At 35.4% G+C, this 21,016-nt stretch overlaps 1 protein-coding gene and 1 long non-coding RNA gene across 8 annotated transcripts in view; one reads left to right on the top strand and one right to left on the bottom strand.

The window, feature by feature from the left end:
* LOC103911892 (uncharacterized) overlaps positions 1-11,604 on the top strand; it is a 117,582-nt gene extending 105,978 nt beyond the window's left edge. The window contains exons 7-9 of one of the 2 annotated variants that reach the window (XR_012387775.1): positions 10,309-10,454; positions 11,138-11,327; positions 11,406-11,604. This is a non-coding gene — a long non-coding RNA (uncharacterized lncRNA). Of the gene's footprint in view, positions 1-10,308; positions 10,455-11,137; positions 11,328-11,405 lie in introns of those variants that run through there. The other variant, XR_012387774.1, reaches the window with a different exon arrangement.
* frmpd2 (FERM and PDZ domain containing 2) overlaps positions 1-21,001 on the bottom strand; it is a 423,788-nt gene extending 402,787 nt beyond the window's left edge. For 3 of the 6 annotated variants that reach the window (XM_073918011.1, XM_073918008.1, XM_073918010.1), the window contains exons 1-11: positions 20,799-20,988; positions 18,294-18,825; positions 11,853-11,974; positions 11,143-11,306; positions 10,993-11,058; positions 10,258-10,431; positions 7,351-7,420; positions 7,175-7,244; positions 2,962-3,100; positions 823-894; positions 530-704 (exon numbers count right to left, since the gene is read on the bottom strand). In XM_073918011.1, the coding sequence (XP_073774112.1) occupies positions 530-704; positions 823-894; positions 2,962-3,100; positions 7,175-7,244; positions 7,351-7,420; positions 10,258-10,431; positions 10,993-11,058; positions 11,143-11,306; positions 11,853-11,973 (1,051 nt within the window). In that variant the 5' untranslated portion in view covers position 11,974; positions 18,294-18,825; positions 20,799-20,988. Of the gene's footprint in view, positions 1-529; positions 705-822; positions 895-2,961; positions 3,101-7,174; positions 7,245-7,350; positions 7,421-10,257; positions 10,432-10,992; positions 11,059-11,142; positions 11,307-11,852; positions 11,975-18,293; positions 18,826-20,798 lie in introns of those variants that run through there. The other 3 variants (XM_073918009.1, XM_009306390.5, XM_073918012.1) reach the window with 3 other exon arrangements.
* Between the last annotated feature and the right edge of the window lie 15 nt (positions 21,002-21,016).

Genomic DNA, 21,016 nt, shown 5'->3' with positions numbered 1-21,016 from the left:
CGTCTTTGCATTGACTTGTAAATCACTCACGATTGACCGTTCATCCGCGTCTGTTGTGGAAGAACTATAAGAAAAACCTTTACACACCTTGATATGTCTGCGAAAATCAAGATAAGCAATAGTGATAATAGTAAACATAATAAGAGTGTATTTCTGCACACACACTATAATCTGCTGTTTTACTCCATATAAAAGCCGGAAACTGTTTTTTGTACATATAAAAGCCATTTTTGCGCAGGCCTATCTAAAGGGTCAATGCTGCCAACTGATAATCAACAGTAAAAATTACGAATTTTACCAGCAACAATCAAGTATGCATGATTATATGATGTTATGCCTTTGCAATCAAAAAATGTGGCTGTAATGGAAGTCAATGGGTCAAAAATAGCCACCAACATAATGAAAGGGTAGTCGATTTTTACAATTCACAAGGGTTAAGTTAAAATAAATAAAAAGAATGGAAAAATTCAAAATATTAATAAAACCATATCAGTTATCTTAGTAACAGCACTATCACAAAACACATTACCATAACTATATGCAAGGCCGAAGTAGAAATGCTCGACGAGGTTTGTGTGAGCGACGATCATATCGAATGCGTCGCGTCCTCTGCACTTCACATCACACTTGAGCAGAACGTTCTGTCCGTTTGGCATCAAAACCGTCAAGTCCCTTTGGTTTGAACTTGACTTCCCTTTGTTTGACTGGGGAAATAAGATCAAAAATAAGTGATCAGTCTTATCCAGGCCGGCAGTGTTGGCATTATGCAACAGATAATTTGGTGTCGAGCCAAACTCTCGCTCTCAGAGAGATTAAACTGACCACAATAGAATTAGGCAGCTCTAAAACGACAAGAGGCTCCTCCAGCATCCGGATGAACTCTGGGCCCGTATCCTGAAGATGAACACAAACACATCGGTGAGGAATTTAAGTGGAATAATATGGGGCAGGATAAGAACACTGGATTACTAAATAAAACCAGCTCATGGCATTTTTGGTCATAGTGTTGCACCATTACACAAAAAAAAAAAAATTCATTGGATTTACAAAATTTTTTGAAGTTAAGTGGTTGCAAACAATTAATATGGGCAGAATTTAATCAAACAAATTAAGTTGAACATTACTACATTTCATTTGCTTGTTTACATTTAGCCTATAATAAATTGTTTGCAACCACTTACCTTCAAAAAATTTAGTAAATCCCACAAATATATATTTTTAGTATACATGCTCATTTCTACATACTTTTAAGTATATATTTATTTTCCTCTAAACTAATTCTAACAGGTAATGGTTTAAACATGTTAAATAGTTAAAAAATTGTATAAAGCATCATTAAAAGCATCATTAAATACCATCAGCAAAGAACAGTCCAAAGCAAACTTGTTCTTTTGTTTATGCATAAGATTTCATTTTGAAGTATAAAAATAGTTATTTATTTATTTATTTATTTATCATATTTGATGCCCAAAACTTTTCACAATAAAAAACAAAAATAGACGCAACATTTTTACTAAATTAACCCTCTACTAATTGTAAGCATCCTTAAATAGCCTCATTAAATCATCAAGTAACATCAACATTGAAGAGCTGAACTTGTGCTGTTGTCATGGTTACACAAGATTTTATTTTTAAGTTTAATTAATTAATTTATATCGAGGTTATGCATAAGGTTTTATTTTTAAAATATTTTTATTTTATTTCAAAGTTATGCATAAGGTTTTATTTTTTAAATATATTTATTTTATTTCGAGGTTATGCATAAGGTTTTATTTTTAAATATATTTGTTTTATGTCGAGGTTATGCATAAGGTTTTTTTCTTTAAATATATTTTATTTCGAGGTTATGCATAAGGTTTTATTTTTTAAATATATTTATTTTATTTCGAGGTTATGCATAAGGTTTTATTTTTTAAATATATTTTATTTCGAGACTATGCATAAGTTTTTATTTTTAAATATACTTGTTATATTTCGAGGTTATGCATAAGGTTTTATTTTAAATATATTTATTTATTTTATTTCAAGGTTATGCATAAGGTTTTATTTTTAAATGTATTTGTTTTATTTCGAGGTTATGCATAAGGTTTTATTTTTAAATATATTTATTTTATTTCGAGGTTATGCATAAGGTTTTATTTTTAAACATATTTATTTTATTTCGAGGTTATTCATAAGGTTTTATTTTTAAATATATTTATTTTATTTCGAGATAATGCATAAGGTTTTATTTTTAAAATATTTTTATTTTATTTCGAGGTTATGCATAAGGTTTTAGTTTTTAAATATATTTTATTTTGAGGTTATGCATAAGGTTTTATTTTTAAATATATTTATTTTCTTTCGAGGTTACGCATAAGGTATTATTTTTGTAATATGTTTATTTTATTTTGTCATTAATGTTTTATTTTTAAATAAATGGGCCATTACACACTGCAGACACACCCACATGCCTACATAGAGTGGTATAAATGCAATATCTCACTGTTATTTAACAGGAAATTTTAAAAGTACTGAAAGTGATAAATATGGCATGTTTTTTGTCATATGATAAACCACCTCAATAATAGAAGCTTTTTTTGTTCTAAAACCTTTTATAAAGTTTATAAGTCAGGCTTGTGTATCTAAATTAAGCATTAATAAGTTTCTTACTGTGAAATAAATGACATAGTATTGCATCTTTCAGGTACTGGGTTAAAAAAAATCCCATCATGCTATAAAATATGAAGTAATATGCACAGTGATAATGGATACTTAGATGGCAATGCTGTAGGCTAAACTATAAGTCCTGTAAAATGCAAAGAAAACACTGTACTATATAAAACTTCTCGATTTACACTTGTGAGATCAAGGATATGTTTAGTCTTTCCTATTAGATCTACTTGTTTGACCTGTTTTGATCGCAAAGGAGGGATTTTCACCAGAGATGCATCTATGAAAAGGATTTATGCAGTTGCTTACCTTCATTTTCCGTTCATTAAGGCTAAAAGAAGAGGCAAACAGCTGATCTGGCCTCAAGGCGAACTGACGGCGTCGGTCAAGAACAGGACTTTGGCTCATATATGTGCTGTTTCTGCTTCTCTGGTGTGAACTGTGAAATCTAGAAGAAGATAAGTTCAGAGATGTACATGATAAAGCCTGCTGGATAGCATATTTGATATACAAGCCTCGAAATCGAGGTGTCTGACTTGGCTCTGCACAGTTCAGTTCCAACTGTTCCAACACACTTAAAGGGCTAGTTCACCTTAAATGACGCCTATGCCATTGCAAACCCCAAAAGACCTTTGTTCATCTTCTGAAGTTAAGATACTTTATATAAAATCTGAGCGACAGCAACCCAGAAGGCACACAATGTCTAACGAAAATAAAATTAGGTTAGATTTAGGTCGTGACGTCAGTTGACCGAAATTCAACGTCTAGTCAGTGTCTAAGAACAATGTTATTTTGCTGACCAATAACAACGTCAAGTGATATTAATATTTGGTTGATTTTAGGTTTTGTTGGAAAGTGACAAAAATAAAACGACAAGCCAACATCTTAAACCAACGTCATATCGACGTCAAATACTGGCATTTATTCACAACCCAGGCTCATTCTGAAAACATACCCAAATATACATTTTTGCAGAGCCCCAAATATATCCCGGGAGGTACTTTTTTTGCTTTTTTGTTTTCACGAATCCCCCAATGGCCGATGTGTACGCTTTCTTAGATCTTAAATTTCTTTCGTAAGTGCCATTCGCGCCTGCTGTTCTGAAACATAAATCCACCGCTGTCGACTGACTGATTGACTGACCCACCCCCAGTGTTTAATTTGCTAAGTGCGAGGTCCTGGAACAGATTGGAGTAACAGATCCGGCATGTTACCCCAGGATTTAGAGGTATCATGCATGAAAGTGTATAGCGAGGCGTCGGATGGCGGAGGGGTGTCGCGGACGCAAGTTAAGAGTCCGGGGGTTGGTTGTATTGAACAGAAGTGAAGAGGGTTGGGGAGTTGCGGAAGAAAGTGAAAGTGAACAGTGGACGGGGGAGGAGGGCGGTTGAGGAGGGGGATCAGTAAAATGAGGTGCAAATGAAGCCCTGCCCACCCCCTTTTTTCCCTAAACCCAACCGACAGTGTTTTCAAAAGCACCAATTGATCCACCCACTCGCTTCCCTAATCCAACCGACAGTGTTTTCAAAAGCAATCCAGAAAAAGAAAAGCCCTCGCGGCAGCCTGATTTTTACCACATTCTCGCTCTGTTATTCATTTGTTTATTTTTATATTTTGGCTTTTGTTTTTGTTTTACCTGCTTTCTAGAAACGTTCTTCGCTGGACTCAAACCGGTCAAACGCTCAAATGCGCTTTGCATCTCAAATCCTTCGACGTATGCAGCAAGCCACTGGACAAACTGGCAACAGCGAAAAAGCTGTCAACACTGCGGTAAGTGGTTAGGCACACAGGTTAGGCTGGTAGCGGAAAAAGAAACTGCATCACACCACCCCGTAGTGTTCATTTTAAGGCCCAAATGCAGACATGCGTAGCTCTAACTACATAATTTGCAGGCTTCAGAAATGTATATAGGGCTACGTTTTCAGAATGAGCCTATGTTGTTAATTGGTCAGGTATGACAACCAAAATCTGAGGAGATTCCCCCTATGTGTAAAGCGCTTTGAGTGCCCAGAAAAGCGCTATACAAATGCAAGGAATTATTATTATAATTGGGCGACGCAGTGGGCACAGAAAAAGGTCGCCTCATAGCAAGAAGGTCGCTGGTTTGAACCTCGGCTGGTTCACTTGGTGTTTCTGTGTGGTGTTTGCATGTTCTCCCTGCGTTTGCGTGGGTTTCCTCTGGGTGCTCCGGTTTCCCCCACAGTCCAAACCAATGACTGTAAAAAATATGGACGACGCGACAGCCCTTTTTCCCATTGAACGCCTTGAGGGCAAAACGCCTGCTTGACGGGCACAAACTGTCGCAAAAGACTGCTGAAATTGGAGCCTGCTCGCTCGGCCGCCGCATCTGGCTCGATTGACTCGGGCTGAAATTGGGTAGTGAGTCCAGGCATCCGGAGTAGGTCCAGCAGAGGTAACATTAGTCAGTCTGAGCTCTAAGAGATAAGTCTCCGGCAGGCGAGAATCTAGCCGGAACTGTATTTTGCTATCTGGGTGGCTAGGAGTGTATCAGCAAACTAATAAAGCCCGAAAAAAGCCCTGAACTTAGCGAATAAACAGTGTTCCACCAGGATCATGTATGTCAGAAACTATAGTTTACTGCTGAACTCATTTTGTCATGGTAAAATAACACAGAAATCGAATAATAACATTTCAGTCTACTTCAGTCTCCTGCCGAAGCTCAGACGCCGCGCTTTGAGAAACTGTCAATCACAGCTGTCAATCACGATGACACGCCCAGCATTAAATTACTGCTAAAAACAAACTGTTTACAAAAATGAAGATCTGCACCTATTTCAGCACAATAACCAGTGCCTTAATCGACCAGAACTATCTTTCGGGACATTTTATTGCAAGTGTAATATTTTTTTTTATTTGGGCTCAAGTCTCCTTCATTAACACGGAGGAGGCGGGCTTTATGACTTGTACTGCAGCCAGCCCCCAGGGGGCGATCTAACGGCCGAAACCTTCACTCAAACGTAGGCTTGCGGCACACTTGGTCCAAACACATGCGGTACAGGAGGATTGGGTAGGGTAAATTGCCCATAATGTATGAGTGTATGTGTGGATGTTTCACAGGGATAGGTTGCGGCTGGAAGGGCATCCGCTGAGTAAAAACGTGCTGAATAAGTTGGCAGTTCATTCCACTGTGGCAACCCCGGATTAACAAAGGGACTAAGCCGAAAAGAAAATGAATGAAGGAATATTATTATAATTACTATTATTAAAATTCAAAGTCTGATAGACATAATAGTGGTAACGTCCACACAACGTCAAGCTGTAACATCATTAGACGTTGATATTTGGTTGATTTTAGGTTGGACATTGACGTCTGCCTGATGTTGGTTTCTAATGTCAACCCCATTTTCATTTCCAAACAAACTGCAACATCCCCACGACATTAGGGTACATTGTCAATCTGACGTCATGTTGATGTCCTGTGCCTGATGGGAAGAGTCCTGAGAAGTACAGAAAAGAAATCAAAAACATTGTCGAATTGCAGGAAACAACGTTCTGCATTCGTTTGATGATGGTGGGTGTGACGAGTCTCCAAGAGTTCACTGCGTTTGGTGTGAGTGCACTTGGAGGTGTGTGTGTCTGTGGTCCTTTAATGACTCAGTAGGTGCAGAGAATAGAGGCAAACAGCTGTGCATGTGTGTGTGTGAAATATCATGTCACAAAAAGTCCTACACAACAGTAATAGTTTAAGAGGTTTACATGTCTGTACTGCACTTCAATGATGCGGCTAAAATAGGCATACTCCACATGCCTTAATTTGATTAGTGTTTAATACGATTATGAAAATCTCTGTTTACATGCTAGACTCTTAATCAGAGTATTGTCTTAATCTTATTAAAATCGGGAAGTATTGGTCTCCATATAATTGTGCTCAATGATTAACATGATCGAATCTCTCCTGATAACCTGTTGCACATCATTTTCTTCGTGCTCTCTTTCCTCTGATTGATAGATCAGGGTTTTTTTTAGGAATTAAGTGTATTTTAATATAAGTAAGAATTTAAAGCTGTAATTTCATTCATTCATTTCTCTGTGGCTTAGTCCCTTACTTATCAGGGGTGGCCACAGCGGAATGAATCGCCAACTATTCCAGCATATGTTTTACACAGCGGATGCCTTTACAGCTGCAACCCAGTACTGGTAAACACCCATACACTCTCGCATACAAACACACTACGGCCAATTTAGTTCATCAGTTCACCGATAGCGCATGTGTTTGCTATGTGTTGCCATCGAGCGGCCCTAAACCGTGCGGCTGACTGAGTGTAAATTTCTATTCAGTGATTTCTTTGTGTTCAGATCATTTCAATACAGCTTTAATATTAAACCAAACACTGAAGCAACTTTGGACAGTTTTAGATCATCTTATAATGTTTTTAGATCATCAAAAATAGGCCTAAATATGAGTATAAAACATTATCTGAGGAGCATAATTATAATATAATATTAGATTGTAATATACTGTTACCCTTTAAATATAAGTAAGCATCACAGTGCTGCTGACCTGCTGAAGTCTGCTGCTGACGGTGTGCTGTTCCCTTTCTGTGTCCAAACTGAGTTCTGACTGGAAGCACCTGAAACGTCACAAGAAACTGTTGAATTTATCTTTATTAAAGATTTATGTCACTTTGGGGGCTTATTAAATAGCTAATCATAATAAATGTATTTGATAAAACATACCCCGAAGTCTTTCTCTAACCATTTGGCTTCGGTCTATGAGATGAGCAGAATCATTTGAGGGTTTTTCAGTCTGGGAAAGAAAAAAAAAAAAACAGTACTTAGCATTAGTTTATGTTAACTAACTGTAGCAGATTCATTACTATGGCATTAAATACTGTGTAAAAATAACTTTTGTGTAAATAAAACAAAGATTATGTACTATTTCAGTTTCTCAAAATTAACTCAGTCTGTGACTTGTATTATTTAAGTGTTGAATAAAGAGAAATAATGGTGTAGTTCACCCAAAATTGAAAGTTTATACACTATTTACTCAGTTTCATTCTTCTGTCAAACACAAAAGAAGATATTTTAAAGAATGCTGAAAACCTGTGACCATTGACCTCCATAGTATTTGTTTTTCCTATTATTGAAGTCAATGGTTACAGGTTTTCAGCATTCTCCAAAATATCTTCTTTTGTGTTCGACAAAAAAAGAAGCTCATAAAGGTTTATAACCAATTAAGAGGAATAAATAGTGAGTGAATGAAACTTTTCTTATGACTTTAATATAATGGATTGTCACAAGACATTAACTAATGCAGGGGTCACCAAACTTGTTCCAGGAGGGCCGGTGTCCTGCAGATTTTAGCTCCAACCCTAATCAAACACACCTGAACAAGCTAATCAAGGTCTTACTAGGTATACTAGAAACATCCAGGCAGGTGTGTTGAGGCAAGTTGGAGCTAAACCCTGCAGGGACACCGGCCCTCCAGGATCAAGATTGGTGACCCCTGAACTAATGTAAGCTTTTTATCATTGAGATTAGTGTCAACTATGGTTCAGGTACAACTATCTTCTTTTGTGTTCAGCGAAAGAACGAAACTTTTATAGAGAAGGGAGAATATAAATGTTGACAGCATTCAGATTTTTGGGTGAACTATCCTTTTAAGTACTAATTCCATCTATTAACTACTGGTTCATTAACTGCCTATGATTAAAATACTGACTGTTTATTATTACTTTTAAAGTGCATGATCTTAATCTTAAGATTAAAGGTCTTTGCTCACTGAAGGCGTTTTTTTCATATTCACGCAAACAAACCTTGCACACTGAGACCGATGCATATTAATTAACCAATTATGAAAAAACGCAAAACATTTTGATGTCAGTTCAAGCATGGATACTTTGTTCTTCACTCTTTTTCAAAGTTGAAAAAGAAAAAGGTATAGGCTGCATATTGTGTTCGTCCAATACTGCTTTACGAAAGAGCTGTGCTATGATTATCCTGAAATGGAAAGTTTATTTCAGGAAATCTGTGGAATTTTGATACATTGCTTGTGATACTTCACACAGTCACGTACATAAACAAATCCTGAACAGAGACTGGCAGTACCTATGGACATTGTAATAGATGGTGACCGCATTGACCTGTCGAAGCAACACAGCAAAATTCTCTGAGTAAAATTTCTTCAGTTTAGATAGTATTTGGTCCCTTTCTAAATTGAGTTAAAGTTCAGAAACAGAAACACAGAACAATAACTGACTTCAGTTACATCCTTATGAAACCAGCTGAAATATAACACATTAAAACTCTCAAAATCTCAGCAGAGGATCATCAAGCAACTTCACAAACAGCAGCTTTACTTATTACCAACATGTTTGCCCTTATTTAAAAATATTCTCTGAACTGGGTATATTTTACTATAAAGATTTTGCTGTGAACGAACCGAACCAGGTTCGATTTTTATTTAATTTTTTTATTCACAACCCAGAAAGTTTCGGAGGCAGTGTGTTAATACTATTCACACAACGTGAGGTTGAAAATCTTTTTTAACGTGCGAAAATTACGAACAAAAATTTCTTAGTCTTAGTTTATAGTTTGTTAATGAGAATTGTACCTAAAAATAAAATGTGACCAAAATTATATTTGCGTTACAAAAAGTTTAAATAAAATGCAAATAAATGAAATTAACTACTGCATTCACAAAATTATTTTATATACACACACACACACACACATACATATATATACATATATATATATATATATATATATATATATATATATATATATATATATATATATATACATATATATATATATATATATATATATATATATATATATATATATATATATATATATATATATATATATGGCAATGTAATGACTAATATTGATCAATGAATCAATGTGTGATGTTTAGTGAAAGTTACAGTACTGTGCAAAAGTCTTAGGCCACTAGTACTTTCACACACAAAAAAAAAAGGTTTAAAGTAAACAGAAAAAAAATAAGTTAAACAAACTATTGTTTATTGGCAAAATCTCTAAAATCCTTAAAAAAAAAACCTGCAAAGCTACCTGAATAACTATGGGCAAGTGTACCAAGTGATTTAAATGCAAAGTGTGCTCATACCAAGTGTTGATTTGATTTAGTCAATATAAGTTCGGTGATAAATAAAATGTGTTTATGCATCATTTTTGAAAGCATCCTTATTTTACAGCATCTTTACACAAGTGCCTAAAACTTTGAACAGTACTGTAGCTTTGCAAGTAGGATTTTTGAAGCGTCTTAGAGATGTTGACAAAATTCTTCTGGATTGAGTTTGTCTCAGTTTGTTCTTTTTCGTCATGACATTACAGAAAGACTGGATGATAATCAGATCTTATCTCTGGCTGGTGTCAGACAATAATCTCACAGCAGAATTACAATTAATGACTAAAATAATCTTTGGAAATGTAAATTGATATTTCAAACTGACATTCTACTAAAACATATAGAAATAACAGACTTTAAAAATGTTTTTTGGTTAAAGTACTAGTGGCCTAAGACTGTACACAGTACTGTATATTAGAGTGCTATTAATCGATTGCACTAATCGATTTTTACCCAGCTACTAATCGATAATTACCCAGCTATTTGGTTACCTGAAGTACGTCCTCTGCCATCTGTCTGATAGTTTTCTCTGGTCGCGGCAGGACTGCAGTCTGATGGTGATTTTCAGCCGTCTCCAGCACCGTCAGGAGGTTCACCCGTCTGTGAGCCACATCCTCGCACATGCTCAGTAGAAGACTGTTCAGGGTGTCGCTGACCTGGACAGGCTAGTGGGAGATTCCATTCAAAGGTTCAGTTCAAGTATCACCCTCTTTCACATTTTCATAACACTTATACACTTATAACAAATTAATTTGCTATTTAAACAGCGCAACGCCTTAAAACCACTCTTGCGCCAAGCTGAAACTAGCAAAAGACTATTGCATTGCTCCGGGTGTATGATAGGGCCCTATGTGTGGGAAGCACTGTAGAGTCTTACCACAACTTTTTTGAAGTCATAATATTTGCATACATATGATATATATGATTAATTGTATTAGCTTACAATTTTTAATTTTCTCTCTAATTAAGTCAATTGGTTGTATTATTATAGATTAATTTATGTATTGGTGTTTTTACCTTTAATAAACATAACATGAGTTTATTTTAACATACTAACAGTTCTATATAATTTAAATATATTAGTAATTGTCTTTTGTATTTTGTTTCACATAAAGCTTTATATAGTTTGGAAACGCTCAATGGTGAGAAAATAGTGAGTAGATTTCCATTTTTTGGGTGGACTGTCCCTTTAAGAAAACATATAACAAAATGAAATAGGAACCAACCTGATTTTGTGGAAGATTATAATCCACTGCCCAATAGAGAGTCATGCCTAGTGAGTAAACCACCATCTAAAAAAAAAAACCCAGAGCAAATAAATCATAGATTTTGTCTTGATTTGCCATCCATCTCCACATTACTGTTGTCCAGCTCACTTTCTCTGAGGCCAGTCTCCTGGAGGAAGTGTTGCTCTGAGACATTTCTGGGCAAGTGAATGAACCCACGTCTTCAGATCGGCTGCAGGTCTTGAAGGCAATACTGCCGACTGCAGAGAGGAGCATGGAGCCGGGGCTGATCACACAGCACATGTTCCCATCATCTGGACCAAGAGAGGAAGTGGGTGGGTGAAAACTAGGCATGGGATGATAACAGTATATGTAATTTTTAAAATAATTTTTATTTATTTATTTATTTTTAGGGCAAATATCTCCCGCAGAAAAAGAGCTTCCACATCAAAATCTTCATGATGCTTATAAACCAACATCCAAACATGCTATAAAGCTGAACATTGCAGTGGCTTTACTTTATATCCACAGAAAAGGCAGATATCCAAAGATGCCTTTTCAAGACATAAATAAATCTGTGTTTTTGAAACTAATAAAGACAGCAGAAGTCAATGATTTACTTTAATTATTTAACTTTAATTGTTTACTGCTCCAAAATATTATATATGTTTCTTCAATTAAAACCTGTTGTGTTCAATGGGGTAAAAAGTGGTTGTTTTCTGCCCAGAGCTTTAAAACAAAACATATTTTAGAGCGGTAATCACAATACCGTGAAACCGTGATATTTTTTCCAAGGTGATCATACTATCAGAATCTTATACCTGTAATACTCTTTTACTCGGGTGGAAAGAGCTGTCTACCTTTACTGGAGATGTCTATCAGAGCTTCTGTGGCACCCAAGAGCAGAGCCCAGACCTCATCCTCCTCCAGCGGTGCTGCTCGTGACTCCAGCACCTCGGCCAGGGTCACAAACGTGCTCATTCTGACAGGTATAATCACATCACACAGGTGCATGGAAAAGATACAGTTAATTTTTTTCCCCAATTTCTGATTTACGGAGAGCAGATTTCTCTAACACATTTCTAATCATAATAGTTTTAATAACTCCTTTCTAATAACTGATTTATTTTTTCTTTGAAGTGATGACAATTAATAATATTTGACTAGATATTTTTCAAAACACTTCTATACAGCTTAAAGTGACATTAACTAAGTTAATTAGGTTAACTATGCAGGTTAGGGTAATTAGGCAAGTTATTGCATAACGATGGTTTGTTCTGTAGACCATCGAAACAAAAATTAGCTTAAAGAGGCTAATAATTTTGACCTTAAAATGGTTCATAAAAAATTTAAAACTGCTTTTATTCTAGACAAAATAAAACAAATAAGACTTTCTCCAGAAGAAAAAATATTATCAGACATACTGTCAAAATGTCCTTGCTCTGTTAAACATCATTTGGGAAATATTTAAAAAAAGAGAAACAAATGTAAAGGGGGCGAATAATTTCAACTGTATGTGGAAAAACGAGGTGCACTTCAGCAAATGCATATGAAAATAATATAATTTTAAAGAACACACTTAAGTGTGAACTGAATGTTATGCATTCCGAGTTATATTACTTATTCCAGTTTACATTTATACAGGGGGCTAACTCAAGACATGATGAGGTTGTTTACACAAGATGCCATAACGGACACTCACTCATGGACATTTACTAAAAGGAGAAGTTCCCCTAGAATATCAATAGTGCAGCAGAAACCAAACTGTTAAACATACACTTTTGGAATGCTCTATTTTTAATATTATAATTAATTATAATATATTAAAAATTAAAATATAACTTAATTATAATAAAAAATTACTATCATTAAATTATTAGAAAAATTACCCAATTTCTGTTTAACGAAAATCTAAACATAATAGTATTAATAACTCATTCATTCATTTTCTTTTTGGCTTAGTTCCTTTATTAATCAGGGGTCGGCACAGCGGAATGAACCGCCAACATTTCAAGCGTATATTTTATGCATGTGGATGCCCTTCCAGCAGCAACCCATCACAGGGAAACACACATACACACTCATTCACACTTATACACTACGGACAATTTAGCCTAACCAATTCACCTAAAGCGCATGCGTTTGGACTGTGGGGGAAACCGAGCACCCAGAGGAAACCCATGCGAACACGAGGAGAACATGCAAACTCCTCACAGAAATGACCCAGCCGAGGCTGGTACCAGCGACCTTCTTGCTGTGAGGCAACAGTGCTACCCACTGCACCACCAGTTTTAAGAACTCATTTCCAGTAACTGATTTCTATTATCTTTGCCCTGATGACAGTACATAATATTTGACTGGATATTAGCTTTAGCAACTGAAAAGATTTCAGGCTTCTGCTGTCAAGGAACGGCTCCGACTGCAAAACCAGATTTAGTTTAGCAGGTAACACATTGCTATTAACAATAGGTATTAACAAACCATTAACTAAGACTTTTAGCTTAATTATTAGCTGCTTATGGCGAGGCAGTGGCGCAGTATGTAGTGCTGTCACCTCACAGCAAGAAGGTCGCTGGGTCAAACCACGGCTCAGTTGGCGTTTCTGTGTGGAGTTTGCATGTCCTCCCTGTGTTCGTGTGGGTTTCCTCTGGGTGCTCCGGTTTCCCCCAATGTCCAAAGACATGCGGTACAGGTGAATTTGGTTAGGCTAAATTGTCCGTAGTGTATGAGTGTGAGTGTGTGGGGATGTTTCCCAGAGATGGGTTGCGGCTGGAAGGGCATCCACTGCATAAAAACTTGCTGGATAACATGGCAGTTCATACCGCTGTCGCGATCCCGGATTAATAAAGGGACTAAGCCGACAAGAAAATGAATGAATGAATGAATGATTAGCTGCTTATTAATAGTAAATAAGATAGTAGTTAGATTTAGGTATTGATTAGGTATGTAGAATAAGATGATACTTATAAGTACTAATAAACAGCCAATATCAAGTACACCAGTAGTTAATAGTGGGAATTGGTACTTAAACTAAAGCCTGGTTTATACTTCTGCATCAAGTGACCGGCGTAAGCCACGGCGCATGCAACACGCGTAGCTGTGCATTCATACTTCTGCGCGGTCACTGTTGGTCTGCATTAACACTTCCGAAACGCTCGTTGGCAGATTTACAAGTGGCTCAAACTCGCTCATTTTAAAACAACTTTAATTATGAGGTAAACACAAAACAAAGCTTTCCATCCGGAGCTCCTTCACAGGACTCCACACTTGTAAACAATCGCTCCATCAGGCTCGCACCATTCGTGCGGCTCTCGGTCCCGCCCCAGACTCGTCAGCACTACCAAGCCGACCAATCACAGAGTTTGCGCTATGCGTCGTTGCGACGTGTAGTTACATTTTTTGAGAGGTGCACGTCAGCTGCGTTTGACGCGTTTGACGCAGAAGTATAATCAGCCTTAAAGCCTGGTTTATACTTCTGCGTCAAGTGACCGGCGTAACTCACGGCGCATGTAACGCGCGCAGCTGTGCATTTATACTTCTGCGCGCTGTCTTTGTTGGTCTGCATTAACTCTTCCGAAACGCTAGTTGGCAGTGAGGTGTAAATGTTCCTCTGTGTCGAGTTTCTTCGCTTCTGTTTTGCTTTTCCTGAACACTTCCTGGTTGTATAAGTGACTCAAACTCGCTCATTTTGAGGCAGGAACCGGCCGACGTGCAACAACTTTATGAGGTAAACACAATATAAAACTTTCCATCCGGAGCTCCTTCACGGGACTCCACAGTTGTAAACAATCGCTCGCGCCATTCGCGCAGCTCTCGGTCCCGCCCAGACTCGTCATCGCTACCAGGCCGACCAATCACAGAGCTTGCGCTACGCGTCGTTGCGACGTGTAGTTACATTTTTTGAGAGGTGCACGTCAGCGACGCCGTAGCATACGCCGGCGTTTGACGCTGAAGTATAAATCAGCCTTAAAGTGTAACCCAACATATTGATTTGAATACATTTAGGAAACACATTGAGTTAAATGTTAAATATTGAAAAATTGCATTTTGTTATTATATGTGCTCATTTACTTTGTTTTATTTACAATTTTGTGAAATATCTTTAACATTGTTTAGGGCGAAAAAAACATGACATGGATCCATTTTTCTTTAAAAGACAATATTTAAACGTGTGACAGACATTTGGAATAACAAAAATATAATAGCATTTATATTGTTGTATGAACTTAATATTGATTTGTGAACTTTACCCTGTCCATAATTACATTACCATCATTATTATGGATTTATGTAGTTTGCAACTATACTTGAGTCATTCTTCAACTTTACAATAAATCAGCAAATGTTTGTATTCTGTAAACATAAAAATGTGCACTGGTAATAGCTACATTTTTGCTAGATTGGAGTTTGAGAGATTGCATTTGTAATCAAATATGCATATTCCCACCATGAAATGTAAGTGCAACAATTGTTATTTTTCAAACACAAATGAATTGATTATATTTGGAGTCTAGACTTTATTTAATGTACTATTTCATTGTTTTTAAAAATACATATTTTGTCATATCAAACAAAATCATGTCTGTGGTGTTACCACAAAGGATGGTCGCCCCTTTTAAGAAAAGATGGGAAATTTATTTGGACTATTTCATGCATGGGTCATTGCAGGTGCTGCTTGATCTGAGGGGTGCACATTCTTTCTTATTATTATTCATAAAGTTAGCTACATTTCTGACAATTTCATGTCACACTTTTTAGTGTCAGTGGTGTTACATTGCAAATATAACATATTTTAATCAAAACTTCATTTCAGGGGACAAGTCACGCTATCAACAAACCAATAACTAAGACTTTTAGCTTAATAATGAGCTGCTTATTAAATGGTAATAGGTAGTGGTTGCATGTTCTTCCTGCGTTTGTGTGTGTTTCCTCCGGGTGTTCCGGTTTCCCCCACAGTTTTAAGACATGCGGTACAGGTGAATTGGGTAGGCTAAATTGTCCGTAGTGTATAAGTGTGATTGAGTGTGTATGGATGTTTCCCAGTGATGGGTTGCAGCTGGAAGGGCATCTGCTGCGTTAAACATGTGCTGGATAAGTTGGCGGTTCATTCCACTGTGGCGACCCCGAATTAATAAAGGAACTAAGCCAAAAAAGAAATTGAATGAATTTAGGTAGTAGTTGGGTTTAGGTATTGATTAGGTATCTAGAATAAGATTATACTTTATAAGTACTAATAAACAGCCAATATCCTACACAGGTAAATAATACACAGGTAATAAACCAGTTGTTATGTAGTATGAATTGATACTGGAAAGTCTCTCCTTAAAACTTATATTTCTTCTTTGCTATTTGTTCCCTTGTCTTTGTTATTTCTTATTAGTCTGCTGTTTTCTCTACACTTTTATGGTTATCGATTCTGATTTTGTTCCCTTCACTGTTATTGTAAAGCGTCCTTGAGCACTGGAAAGGCACTAAATAAAACAAACATGCTATTTTATTACTTAAAGTGTTAACAAAAGTTTAAAAAACAGATGTTTGCTGATATTTCCAAGTTGTCCATGTGATCTTGAAATAAATATCATGGCAGTCTTCAGTTTAGAAAAGTCTAATTATTTTAGAAATAAGCTAATTTGTCTACGATGTTACTGTATTTCCTGCTAACTTCCAAGCCACAGACCAAAGTGGTTGCGTCAACATCGTTTAATTAAAATAGTTTATAAAGCTTAATTTTTTAAATGAACAGAGCTTATTAAATTAGTCATAAATGCATAGCAATGCAACTTATATTCTATATATTTATTTGTATGTGTTTTTAGAAATTCTGTCACTCATTTGCCACCCCAATTGATTGATGCATCACCCAATTACCAAAAATAGTGTCCAACACACTTCTTTAATGACCACAGGAGTTAAACAGGGGGAATTACCATGCTTTAATAGCACATAAGAGTAACAGAACTAAACACGGGGCTTCTTCTCTTCTTCGTGTCAGTCTTGTTTTCTCACATTTGCTTTCGAGTCTTTTCCTGTAGTAATTGGCTTTGAGAGAGCCTGGTGGATTTGCTCTAATGTGTCTTCCTAATAAAGCTAAAGCACGGTAAAAGTGCAAACTCAGAGACAGCTGTCATTGGCAAGTAATGCCTTTTTATTGCATGTTACACATTATGGCTATTTCCATCAAACAAAATAATCACTTGGTTTGTAGGGTTTTTGTTTCCACTTGTACGCTCAAGAAAGGTTCAGCGTTTGCTAATTAACAGGTAAATTGGCTTGCAAGGGTTCAGTCTAAACATTCCTGTATTCTTTTTTAGCATCTTATTCCAGTATATAAACTGAGCATACGTATGTAAGTACTGATTTAAATACATTTTATTGCATTTCTGCAGTTAAATATCTGTTGGTTGTCTGTGCAATGGATTAATAAAGTGACTTTGGCCCCTGCACTACTGTCACTTGCATTAAAACATTAAGTAGAAACAGCCTACTTTAAAAAGATACATTGATTACATTAACGTTGATCATTAATAAACTAATTAATGATAATAAATTATTAATAATAATTGAACATTTTAATTAAAGTAGTCCCCCTTATCATTATATATATATATATATATATATATATATATATATATATATATATATATATATATATATATATATATATATATATATATAAATTTGCAGGCTGCACATAAAAACAAAGATTATTGGATCTCAATTTGCAAGAAAATACTATTTTGATTGTATTTTGAGTTTAATTTAGTGTGTTATTTGATGTTCCTTTGCAACTGTTGACATTTAGCAGATAGTTCCAGAGTTTCTACACCAATTTGTAATGGCATTTTGTCATGAAAATCTAATACTGTTACGGATTATTAGTACACTGTAAACATTGCTAGGTTTTACAATTGATTTGTTTTGGAACAACATGAAGGAGTTAAGTTAACTTAATACTTTTTTACAAATTTTAGTGGATTGAACATAAAACAATTAAGCCCCCCTCCACCCCCCCCCCACAAATAAATCAACAATTGTGTTATTTCAGCTCAATTTAAATGTTTTTTTTTTATTTCACTGCCAAATTCATTGTGTTTTTTCTTAAAGAAAATAAATAATTTGTTATTAAAATGCTGTGCATTTAAAAATAAAGCATATGGTCATGCCATGACAACCTTACTAAATAAAAATCCTAAATAAGTCTTTTCTCTTTGCCACAGCAACTGTTGTGGTTCTCTCCACTCGTACGCTGTATTTATCCATGACTATGTAAAAGTTCAAGGACAATTTGTAAAGCGTGTTACCTTTCTACATTCACTCTCCGCAGAGTCGTCCTCTGGATATCTTCATCTCAGTTAAAATCCTCTCAAGCATCTTCCTCTGTGCCTCTCAATGACATGCTGAAAAAGAAAACGCTACTTTTACAGTGGAAAGTGCTACAGAGTTTTTATCCGGGAACATTTCCTCCATTGAAATGTTGTCGCTGTTGTGTTTTAGCTTAGTTAGTCCTATTCTTAGAGCTCAGTCATAAGAACTCAATTGGATTAGAGCAATGGTCAGTGGGCGACCAATCAGTGTGTCCAAACTCCCCAGCAGGCCTTCGCTAATCTGACTCAATAGTCGTGAGGTGTGACTCCGTGGGATTCACTACAGTATGTTCTCATCACACATGGACATGATGCATTAGCGTACTATCAGCACTAATATAACATAAAGGATACACATACAACATGAAAACATTCATCTTCCAGATATTTGAAGGCACTCTTAAATTAATTTAACAATCAGTTGTGATTTAACTGATGTTTGATGTCTTAAGCCTCCTTGTAGGTTTCCCTATCAAAAGGCAAGAACAGAAAATAAGCATGAACATGCATAGCACTTAAAATGATTTGTGATTTATTTTACACAATCAATCAAACTTATAAAGCACTTTAAAAACACAGAAAGTGAACCAGAGTGCTGTACAGAAGACTAAAAACGCAAACAGGACATAGAATACAATTAAAAAAGTTTAAGAAACCATAAAACAAACATGTAATAATAGTAATAATTACATTGTATAGAACAAATTTATACTGTATAACAAAAAACTAAAACATTTTTTGAGTAGATCTTGAAACTTCCTTATATGTTCACCTGAAAAAGGCAGAAAAAGCTTATAAACAGTATATATAGAGAGTGCTAATTATACATTAGCGATCAGGGGGGGTCGACTTTTATCAAATGTATCTATTTATTTAAATGACATCAAATTTATTAAAAAGACGTATTTAAGTTTTTAGTGTTTTGAGATATTTCATGTATTCTGACATACATTAGCCTCTGATTAGTTCAGGTTACTGTAGCTCAAACTATTCAAACTATGGACCCTATCATACAATCGGCGGAATGAGATGCAAGGCACGACGTAATTGTTGTTTGCTAGTTTCAGCTTGGTGCAAGAGTCATTTTGAGCCACACTGTTTAAATAGCAAATGCATTTAAGCTCTTATGTGCGCCCATAGGCGTTCTGGTCTATAAAAGGAGGTGTGTTGAGGCGCATTGCTGGCGCGTTGCTATTTTGAGGAACTTCAATAGACCAGAACAAGGCTGGTCTATTGTCCAGTGCAGAGCGCGTTAGTTTTGCGCCTCGCTTACACATTGCTTAATACACACAGGATGTACAGCAATTAAAATGCAGTTTAAATTTTGTAGGATGTCATTTTTTTGCAATATTTTGCTTGAATTTAATTGTATCATCTTTCAGTTTCTAATTATGTTTGGTGACTGAAATATCTATATCTATCTATCTATCTATCTATCTATCTATCTATCTATCTATCTATCTATCTATCTATCTATCTATCTATCTATCTATCTATCTATCTATCTATCTATATATATACATACATACTTACATACAAACATACATACATACGTACATACATACATACATACATATATAGCTATATATATATATATATATATATATATATATATATATATATATATATATATATATATATATATATATATATATATACATACAGTTAAGGTCAGAATTATTAGCCCCCCTGTTTATTCCCAACACCCCCCCCCCCCATTTCTGTTTAATGGAGAGAAGATTATTTTCAACACATTTATAAACATAATATAGTTTAACTCATCTCTAATAACTGATTTATTTTATCTTTGCCATGATGACAGTAAATAATATTTGACTAGATATTCTTCAAGACGCTTCTATACAGCTTAAAGTGACATTTAAAGGCTTAACTAGGTTAATTAGGTTAACTAGGCAGGTTAGGGTAATTAGGCAAGTTATTGTATAATGATGGGTTGTTCTGTAGACTATCAAAAAAAATAAGCTTGAAGCGGCTAATAGTTTTGACCATAGAATGGTTATTAAAAACTGCTTTTCTTCTAGCCAAAATAAAACAAATAAGACTTTTTCCTGAAGAAAAAAAATATTATCAGACATAGCCTACTGTGAAAATTTCCTTGCTCTGTTAAAGATAATTTAGGAAATATTTAAAAAAGAAAAAAAAAATCAATAGGGGGCTAACAATTTTGACTTCAACTATATACTTTTTCTTGTAGTTGTTAATTTGGGGGATATATTTTATGCGTATAGAAAAATAAACCCCAAAATTTCTTTCTTTAAAAACTGTTACTCAACAAAAATTACTTAAATCTATTTAAATGTGTATTCAATTAGAATGTGCCTCATTTTAGTGTTTAATCAATATTTCGACAGTGTTGTAATACAAAGCAATGTCTTACAACATGTACTAAACATGTAACTACTGTAGCTGAAATTAAGTTACCTCAGGAAGTTTCAGTTGTCATCTTAATATAGGCTACAGTGTTATTTCTTTCTTTTGACCACCAAATTTGCTTTTTAAACATAAAACTTGCCAAATATCGTCAAAAAAGGCGAATAATTTTAACTTTTCATCACGAAGTAGTAATGTAACGTCATCGCACGACCGTTATGTTGATGTCGGGCGGGAAACCGAAGAACTCGGGTAAACGCAGAAACTGC

This window comes from Danio rerio, chromosome 12 (assembly GCF_049306965.1).
Source record: "Danio rerio strain Tuebingen ecotype United States chromosome 12, GRCz12tu, whole genome shotgun sequence".
NCBI lineage: Eukaryota > Metazoa > Chordata > Actinopteri > Cypriniformes > Danionidae > Danio > Danio rerio.
This window is presented reverse-complemented; position numbering and strand designations above follow the sequence as displayed.